This window comes from Xyrauchen texanus, chromosome 33, assembly GCF_025860055.1.
Source record: "Xyrauchen texanus isolate HMW12.3.18 chromosome 33, RBS_HiC_50CHRs, whole genome shotgun sequence".
Lineage (NCBI taxonomy): Eukaryota > Metazoa > Chordata > Actinopteri > Cypriniformes > Catostomidae > Xyrauchen > Xyrauchen texanus.
This window is the reverse complement of record NC_068308.1, coordinates 39,594,217-39,604,216: the sequence shown is the minus strand read 5'-3', so window position 1 is coordinate 39,604,216 and position 10,000 is coordinate 39,594,217. Positions and strand designations below refer to the sequence as shown.

Here is a 10,000-nt window from a genome sequence, read left to right as displayed (position 1 = left end):
GTGCTGTGTGATCTTCCCAAACAATTCAACCTTAGTTGAACCAACAGTCCACAAAACATTTTCCCAGTAGCGTTGTGGAGTGTCAAGGTGGTCTTTGGCAAACTTCTGGCAAGCAGCAATGATTTTGTTGGAAAGCAGCGGCTTCCTTTGTGATGTTCTGCCATGAACACCACACCTGTTTAATGTTTTCCGTATAGTAGACTCATGAACAGAGATGTTAACCAGTTCCAGTGAGTCCTTCAAGTCTTTATCTGTCACTCTAGGGTCCTTTCTTAGCTCATTGATCATTCTGCGGTGTGTCCTTTGAGTCATCTTGGCTGGACGGCCCCTTCTAGTGAGAGTACCTATAGTACTAAATCACCTCCATTTATAGACAGTTTGTCTAACTGTGGACAGATGAATATCTAACGGCCACTTCTAGTGAGAGTACCTATAGTACTAAATCATCTCCATTTATAGTCAGTTTGTGTAACTGTGGACAGATGAATATCTAACGGCCACTTCTAGTGAGAGTACCTATAGTACTAAATCACCTCCATTTATAGACAGTTTGTCTAACTGTGGACAGATGAATATCTAACGGCCACTTCTAGAGAGAGTACCTATAGTACTAAATCACCTCCATTTATAGACAGTTTGTCTAACTGTGGACAGATGAATATCTAACGGCCACTTCTAGTGAGAGTACCTATAGTACTAAATCATCTCCATTTATAGACAGTTTGTCTAACTGTGGACAGATGAATATCTAACGGCCACTTCTAGTGAGAGTACCTATAGTACTAAATCACCTCCATTTATAGACGTTTTGTCTCACTGTGGACAGATGAATATCTAACGGCCACTTCTAGTGAGAGTACCTATAGTACTAAATCATCTCCATTTATAGACAGTTTGTCTAACTGTGGACAGATGAATATCTAACGGCCACTTCTAGAGAGAGTACCTATAGTACTAAATCATCTCCATTTATAGACAGTTTGTCTAACTGTGGACAGATGAATATCTAACGGCCACTTCTAGAGAGAGTACCTATAGTACTAAATCATCTCCATTTATAGACAGTTTGTCTAACTGTGGACAGATGAATATCTAAACTCTTCCAGATAACTTTATAACCCTTTCCAGCTTTATGCAAAGGAACAGTACTTGATCGTAGGTCAGCTGAGATCTCTTGGTCCACGTCAGCAGACACTTCTTGTGAATTGCAAACTCAAAATGTTTGAGTGCTTTTTATAAGTCAAAGTAGCTCTAACCCACACCTACAATCTCCTTTCAGTAATTAGATGCCAGGTTTGCCAACTCCTGACTCTAATTAGCATTTGTTGATGTCATTAGCCTAGGGGTTCACATACTTTTTCCAGCCTTCACTGAGAACGTTTGACTGATGTGTTCAATACATACAAGAACAATACAAGAATTTGTGTGTTATTAGTTAAAACAGATTGTGTTTGTTCATTATTGTAACTAAGATGATCAAACCAGATTTCAACAGCAGGTTATTCCAAAGGGTTCACATACTTTTCTTGCCACTTTAAGTGTAGAATCAATATATTTTATAAGTATAAACATTCAGATATATACCAACATATTAGTAGTTTGAGCAACTCGGTTGTGTTAGTGGGCGGTCGCTGCAGAGTTCTTTTGGCGCACTTTGTTTGCCTCTTTTTTTATTGGTGGATTAATGGCACATATCATCAATGAACAACTTCAAAGCTCACAAAACAAACTGTTGTATCATTGAACATGAATGTACCACTCAGCGTTTGTTATTTAACTTGAATGTGCATTTACTTAATGTTTCTGCTCTGTTTATTATAGCCTGTGCGTCTCCATGGATACTTAAGAATGAAATGTTACAAAAGTGAATGTGTCGGTTTTGGAATGTTTTTTGAAATGTTGCATGATCATTCACAACAAACAGCTCTTTAATTGGTTCTTTTTCTGTAAAAATAACAGTAAAACAACCTGTCCGATCCCAATGTAGATGCATTATGTTCAGATAGTGATACTACCTAAAGGCAGCGTGGGAACATGGGCAAAATGTGACCTCTAAATGTGTGAAATAAAATGTTGTAAATAACTGAACTGTCTCTGTGTACAAAGAAATCTTTTATGGTGCCAGACTTGTTAAAAGAACCTCCTCCGAAGAAATATCTGTATTGACGGAGCTTTTATCAGCCACTTTTATCAGGTGGTAGAGCGGGTCGGCTGCTAATCACAGGGTTGGTGGTTTGATTCCCGGCCCACATGACTCCACATGCAGAAGTGTCCTTGGGCAAGACACTGAACCCCAAGTTGCTCCCAATGGCAGGCTAGCACCTTACATAGCAGCTCTGCCGTCATGAGTGTGTGAATGAGTCACAGTGTAAAGCGCTTTGAATACCGCTAAGGTTAAAAAGGCGCTGTATAAGTGCAGACCATTTAATCAGTAAAAGATCAATCTGATCAAATATTCATGTGTCATATGTTGATGGAAAGATCTCAAAGAGTGAAATACAACCAGCAGATTAGTTTTACTCACAGACAAAAATATAGCGAGTAATAGCGAAATATATGTCTTTGAGATTGATGTTTCATGTGAACAATAGTTGCTTAATTACTTATAACTTCACAAATAAAAAAACAGAACATAAAGTGTCACACATCATTATTTAGAGGAGGTGATTATCTTTCAAACGAGTCCACACACAAGATAATCAGATGTATAGATCATTAGATAATCCACAATGATGACTCAATGATTCCTCAAATGACACAGAATGAAACTCATTCTGTGAAATCTCATGACTAAAATCATGTGTGCATGCTATGCAAACCTTTAGTCATTGTTGTGATGTAACAAACACTTCACTGTCCTTGTTTTGTTGTTGTTGTCGAGTTATAAGCCTTTAATTGTTGGTATGCCACTGAAACAGGAAATCTTTAAAAGCACCTTCAGAGCTTAAAGGGATAAACCAGCCAGTTTGCTGGTTTCCACTGGTAAAGCTGGTCTAGTTTGATGGTTTTAGAGGGGTTTTCAGAACCAGTCAGCTAAACCAGGTTAAACCAGTGAAGACCAGCATGCAATCTCTGCTGAAAAACACTCTCCAGCTCAATCTTGCTCGGGAACTGTGAGATTGCCAGACAAATAAATATGTTTTTATATATATATATATTTAAAAAACTAAATTCTCTCTCTCTCTCTCTCTCTCTCTATATATATATATTTTTTAATTAAATATATATTTTGTTTTTAAATTATATATATTTTTAATTAAAATGTTTCCTCTCCCTCTATTTATATTTTTTTATTCAATATATATTTTGATTTTAAATTATATATATTTTTTATTAAAATGTTTTCTCTCTCTCTCTCTATATATATATTTTTTATTTTTTTATTAAATATCTATAATTTTTTTTATTAAATTACATGAATAAAACGTAAGATATTTTATTTAATTAAAGGCTACTCATTTAAATGTAATGCATTTGTGTCATTAATGATGATCTATATGTACTGCAGCATTTAGGGCAAGTTGATGGCCTTTAAATTTGATTTGTAAACCGCATTTGTTGTTAATAACAGACATGCACTTTTATTTTATTGCATTTTAAATCGCATTTCACACTAGTTTCGAGATGCTTTTTTGTCATAATTGTAGCTCGACCGCTTCCGTTATCACTATGGAAACACGAGCAGCACGAATACGGTTTTGGAACGACATGAGGGTGAGTAAACGATGACTTTTTATTCTAGGGTGAACCACAAAAGATGCAAAGTGAAACTTCTTCAAAATGTTTGTTTTCACAGTCTGGTATTGTTGATTTCTGTACACTTAAATCACAATAAAAACACACTTATATTCCGTATACAATATTTACATCTGTGTTATATAGGAAACACAGAAATGTATATCTCTGTAGGTGTTCTCATATCAGACCAGTTATATGATAATCAAAAAACACCAACAGGAACAGAACATTAATGCAAGATAAACAACATACGATTACATCCACAGACATAAACATTATCTACAGCAGTTGATACACTGTACATCTCCATCATCTGATGTTATAATGCAGAACTTTCCTACAGAAGATGAAGAAATTAACAAATTAGTACGACAGGAACAATCTATTATTGCTTTCAGGGGCTGATGATCACTGAGGACAGAAATAACTGCCGGAATTACTGTAACTAAGGGATGACATCATCATAGAACTCGGAATGACACGTTTTAAACGCAGAATTCTATTTAGAATGAACCGCTCATAGTCGCCGTCTCCTAGTTACAGTAATTCCGCCACAATGTTACACAGAATCGATTCATGATGGATCTGTGAGGAGAGATTCGATCCGTGTCTATAATCAGTCGATATATTGCGAGAGCCATCGGAAACCTTCTCCATAACCCTGTTTCTTCAGAACGCTGCACATGAACACCTCCAGCGGCCGGACGTTCAGCTCCTTTAAGGACACGTTACCCTGAAATCAACATACAGGACATCAGTTTACTTTGAAGCTTGTCGAGCTACTTGTAATTTTACTTTATTCGAAGCAGCTGCTAAAAAGTTAGATACACAAGAAGCAGCTGGATTCAACATTTTTACATGTCTCAGGTGGATTTTTATTCAAAAACTGAATTGGATTTTTTTTTAACCAGGCCTTCAATGTTTATTTCAACTCTGTAGGTCCATACAATGCAAGTGAATGGTGACCAGAACTTTGAAGCTCCAAAAAGCACATAAAGGCAGCATAAAAGTAATCCATATGTCTTCAGAAGTGATATGAAAGGTGTGGGTGAGAAACAGGTCAATATTTAAGTCATTTTCTACTGTAAATCTCCACTTTCACTTTCACATAAGACTCCAGTGGTTTAATCCATGTCTTCAGAAGTGATATGTAGGTGTGGGTGAGAAACACATCAATATTTAAGTCATTTTCTACTGTAAATCTCCACTTTCACTTTCACATATGACTCCAGTGGTTTAATCCATGTCTTCAGAAGTGATATGATAGGTGTGGGTGAGAAACACATCAATATTTAAGTCATTTTTTACTGTAAATCTCCACTTTCACTTTCACATATGACTCCAGTGGTTTAATCCATGTCTTCAGAAGTGATATGACAGGTGTGGGTGAGAAACAGATAAATATTTAAGTAAATATTTTCAATTTCATAAATCTACACTTTCTGATCCATTGCGTAATAATGTAGTTTCATGCACAAATGCGTTTTTATGACCATCATTTAATTTTTTTTTTACTTGTTTATTGAACTGTTGTATATAAGCAATATCACACTCGCAATCGTGCTATATGACCCTATATCAGCTCTGCTGTGATTCGGCCGCAGGTCGAGTGACGTAGGTAATCACAGTAGTGCTGATATAGGACCATATCGCACTCTTGCTTGTGTGATATTGTTTATTTAGATACCAAAACATTACTGACAAAAGTAGTTTATCGTCAATGATGTTACGATCAGCTAAAATATGAGGATATTCACCAGGAGTTTTTGTCAGTAATCTGATTGGCTAACACTGACCTTCCCCGTGGTCTGTCCATCCAGAGAGAACGCCTCTCGTAGTCTCATCTCACTCACGGCCTCCGGACGGTCGATCTTATTCCCCAACACCAGCACCGGCACACTGGAGATGGTCTCATCTGACAGCAATGCCTAAAATGCACAGATTAACTTCAAACCATTCATCAATGAGTCTCGTCTGGCATGCGATTGGCCGAGGGGGGCGGAGACTTACATCAAGCTCCACCTTCGATTCCACCAGACGCTCGTGATCGGCACAATCCACGAGGAAGACCACGCCGTTGATGGCAGGAAGGTAGTTCTTCCACACTCTCCGCGCTGAAAATAGCACACAGTTCAGTTCAGTCATCGTTTACTCATTCCTCATTCCTCATGTAGTTCCAAAACCTTTTACACAATACTGGTTTGGAAAGACATGAGGGTGAGTAAACGATGACGGAACGTGTTTCTCTATGCTCTTTGATTTGATCGATATAGATTTGTAGTCCTGACCTTGTACGTGACCACCCAGATCAAAGGTTGTGAACGTCATTCCAGCGATGGTCAACTCTTCCGACGCTGATATCAGAACGCACAAGATCAGAACAAAACGTCTTGACAGCGAGGACACATTTGATAGTTTAATTACAGTAAATGCGACTCTTACTGGGATGCAACGTCGGCACGTGTTGTCCTAATCGGTCGTCTTTCAGCATGTGCAGAAGAGTCGTTTTTCCAGCGTTGTCCAAACCAAGGAAAACCAACTTACCAGATTTCTTATATAAACCTTCAATAAACAAAGACGGCATTAATAACACGCACTGGATTACTACAAACGCCCCCGTTTCATTTGAACTCACCTAAAAACTGCAGTACTCCACTAAACCCTCTGTAGAGCCAGTCAAATATAAATGACATCGCAAATGTGTTTCCTAAAAATGCAAACACATAAATTAGACTCGTCCCTCCTTTTCTTTAAAACAAGCAACAATCGAGGTTACAGCGAGACAATGGAAGTCAATGGGGGCCATTTTTGGAGCGTTTCGCCTTGTGCGACCCCCGCGTACACATGCGTGGACGTTGTATTTTGGCTTCGCTGCATGGAATGCATAATTTAAATGAATTTAACATGGCTGATCTCAGTTCAGGAGACTCTGTGATGTCAGTAAAGGGTTAAACTTTGTGTGTGTGTGTGTGTGTGTGTGTACACAAACACAGCCACTCACGCACAAACACACACGCACTCACGCACAAACACACCCACAAACACGCACAAACACACACCCACTCACGCACACACACACGCACGCACAAACACACACCCACTCACGCACACGCACAAACACACACCCACTCACGCACACACACACGCACGCACAAACACACACCCACTCACGCACAAACACACACCCACTCACGCACAAACGCGCACACCCACTCACTCACAAACACACACCCACTCACCAACACACACCCATGCACAAACACACATTCACGCACACGCGCGCGCGCGCGCGACACACACACACACACACACACACACAGAGAGAGAGTTATCAGGTGTTGTTATATAACACACATAATCCGGGCCTGAATAAACCCGCATCGGCTGGAGCGCAACTATCACCCTATTTCACCGTTTTTAAACGTCTCTTACCCTTTATCAGTCCAGCACACGCGCACAGACGCGTGTCACGGCCACTCCGGATGTTGTTAGTAATAAAATACTTCTATTTATATAGAGATAAATATCTGTTTTCTATCGTTTTAATAGAAGCGCTGTAGACGCCTCTGTAGTATCCCGCAGAATCTTTAACACAAGTAAGCCACTTCCGCCTATAGTCACGTGATGATTAATGCGTCATCTGATTGGTTAGACAATGTTCCTTCTTTAACATAATGCAATCGTAAAAGTGTTTTTTATTTTTGTATTTACATTGTGAGATTATTTTCATAGCAATTAATAAACCCTCAAATCATTACTGCAAAATGCGAACAAATAATGATACAGGCTTTATTTCCAGGGTTCTGGCTAATACGCATGCGCGTTCTCGAGTTGATTGACAGGCGATGTCTGTATCTAAAAGGTGATTGGCTCTTTTACGTGTAAGGTGTGACTTCCTTTTCTATATCCGTTGACCGTTGGGCGTTTTAGTCTCTCCCATTCGTTGTAATAGAAGTGTCCCTTCTCTGCTAAATACCGGAAGTAACAATCCCATTAATTTATCCCATAGACCAATTGATTTTCAACGATAATTCATTCATCTTTAAAGACAGACCAACCATGATCTACGATGTTGTTCATCGATGGGATATGCTTCTGGTTAAGCCAGTCGTCTGCGTTAGTTCAACTTCATTGTTTAAAAATCGTGTTTGATCGCAGAAATCAACGTAAACAACTACATTACCCATGGTGCAGCAGAGAAAGATCCACCAATCAGAGAACCGCGTCCAACGTAACCCGCGAAACGTGCCACACTGTAAAATACGTAATCGAGTCGGTTCTCTTCACCCTTAAACTACTTATATATTTGTACATATCGGAATATTTAGCAATGAATATAAAATATATTATTTCTATACTTCTAAACAACAAACTCAAATCAATAGTTTTTTATATTCCCATTGTTTTTTATTCGCAATGCTTCATGGGATTGTAGTCCGTGCCCTCATGATAGACGTTATGTACACAGTCTTGTACCTTTAGCTATATATATACTTTATTGCCTCAAAACAAGTTTGTGATGTCGTGATTCATCTTTGGGCTGGTTGGTTTGCTTCATGGCTTATAACTCTTTTATGTTGGGTTTTATTAAAAGTCAATGGAAAAGGGGGTCTGGGTATCTCAGCGAGTATTGACGCTGACTATCACACCTGAAGTCGCGAGTTCGAATCCAGGGCGTGCTGAGTGACTCCAGTTAGGTCTCCTAAGCAACCAAATTGGCTCGGTTGCTAGGGAGGGTAGAGTCACATGGGGTAACCTCCTCGTGGGCCCTATAATGTGGTTCTCGCTCTCGGTGGGACGCGTGGTGAGTTGTGCGTGGATGCCGTGGAGAATAGCGTGAAGTCTCAAGATGCACTAGGTCTCCGCGGTAACGCACTCAACAAGCCACGTGGTAAAATGCGCGTATTGACGGTCTCAAACGCGGAGGCAACTGAGATTTATCCGGATTGAGGCGAGTCACTACGCCACCACGAGGACTTAGAGCGCAAGTCAATGAATGGGGAAAATACTTCCGGAATCCAGAGGGCTGAAAAAGTGTGCGGGAAATGTTGCGCTCTATTGGTCACTGTTTCGCGGTGATGGATTATAGTATGAAGGCGCAGATGGAGAAGCTGGAAAAAGCTTCAAATCAGCTTTGATGTGTCAATACGAAGTGATCCGTATCATGTAAGTGGAGTTGTTTAAAATATAAAGTTTTTAATGCTGATTTAAGCTTATATTAATAGTGGCAACTCGATTGTTATTAATGTAGGCCTGCTGTGCATTGGGTCATCCTCAAAATCTTTATGGAAATTTTTGTAAACATTTGATAACATTTTTAATTTTTTTTATTCATAGGACAACTTTTGTTTAATATTTTTTTTTATCTAATTAATTTACTTTGTAATTGTTTTAGTCTAATGCATCTTAAAACACACACTAATGATCAGACCATTATTATTATTATTATTTTTATTTATTTTTTTATAAATATTCCACATGCATATTAAACAATATAACACCAATGACAAAAATTACCGTTAAAATGTAAATGAATACATTCCTCATCATGGGGGAAAAATCACTATAAAGCACATTTGAGCTGCCTGAACTTTGACCTTTGGATGCTCGGTTTGTATTTTAACATTGATAAAATGTGTGAATTAATGTGTGTTTGTGCATGGGTGCGTGTGTGTTTGTGCATGGTTGTGTGTGTTTGTGCATGGGTGTGTGTGTTTGTGCATGGGTGTGTGTGTGTTTGTGCATGGGTGTGTGTGTTTGTGCATGGGTGCATGTGTTTGTGCATGGGTGTGTGTGTTTGTGCATGGGTGTGTGTGTTTGTGCATGGGTGCATGTGTTTGTGCATGGGTGTGTGTGTTTGTGCATGGGTGCATGTGTTTGTGCATGGGTGTGTGTTTGTGCATGGGTGTGTGTGTTTGTGCATGGGTGCAAGTGTTTGTGCATGGGTGCATGTGTTTGTGCATGGGTGCGTGTGTTTGTGCATGGGTGCGTGTGTTTGTGCATGGGTGCGTGTGTTTGTGCATGGGTGCGTGTGTTTGTGCATGGGTGCGTGTGTTTGTGCATGGGTGCGTGTGTGTGTGTTTGTGTGTATGGGTGTGTGTTTGTGTGTATGGGTGTGCGTGTGTGTGTGTGTGTGTATGGGTGTGCGTGTGTGTGTGTATGGGTGTGTGTGTGTGTGTGTGGGTGCGTGTGTTTGTGCATGGGTGGGTGTGTTTGTGCATGGGTGCGTGTGTTTGTGCATGTGTGGGTGTGTTTGTGCATG

General features: G+C 39.5%; 2 protein-coding genes across 2 annotated transcripts in view; one reads left to right on the top strand and one right to left on the bottom strand.

The window, feature by feature from the left end:
- LOC127626469 (testican-2-like) overlaps positions 1–1,039 on the top strand; it is a 48,175-nt gene extending 47,136 nt beyond the window's left edge. Inside the window, exon 10 of the mRNA XM_052102259.1 lies at positions 1–1,039. This exon is cut by the window's left edge and continues 648 nt beyond it. The gene's annotated coding sequence lies outside the window, so the exon portion shown is untranslated.
- Positions 1,040–3,720: 2,681 nt separating this feature from the next.
- On the bottom strand, positions 3,721–7,338 carry sar1aa (secretion associated, Ras related GTPase 1Aa). Its single transcript, XM_052102268.1, has 7 exons — positions 7,171–7,338; positions 6,374–6,445; positions 6,181–6,300; positions 6,027–6,092; positions 5,749–5,852; positions 5,535–5,666; positions 3,721–4,471 (listed from the first exon to the last, which is right to left on the bottom strand). Exons 2-7 carry the CDS (start codon positions 6,429–6,431, stop codon positions 4,355–4,357), a joined length of 597 nt encoding a protein of 198 aa, XP_051958228.1. The 5' UTR covers positions 6,432–6,445; positions 7,171–7,338; the 3' UTR covers positions 3,721–4,354.
- Positions 7,339–10,000: the final 2,662 nt, after the last annotated feature.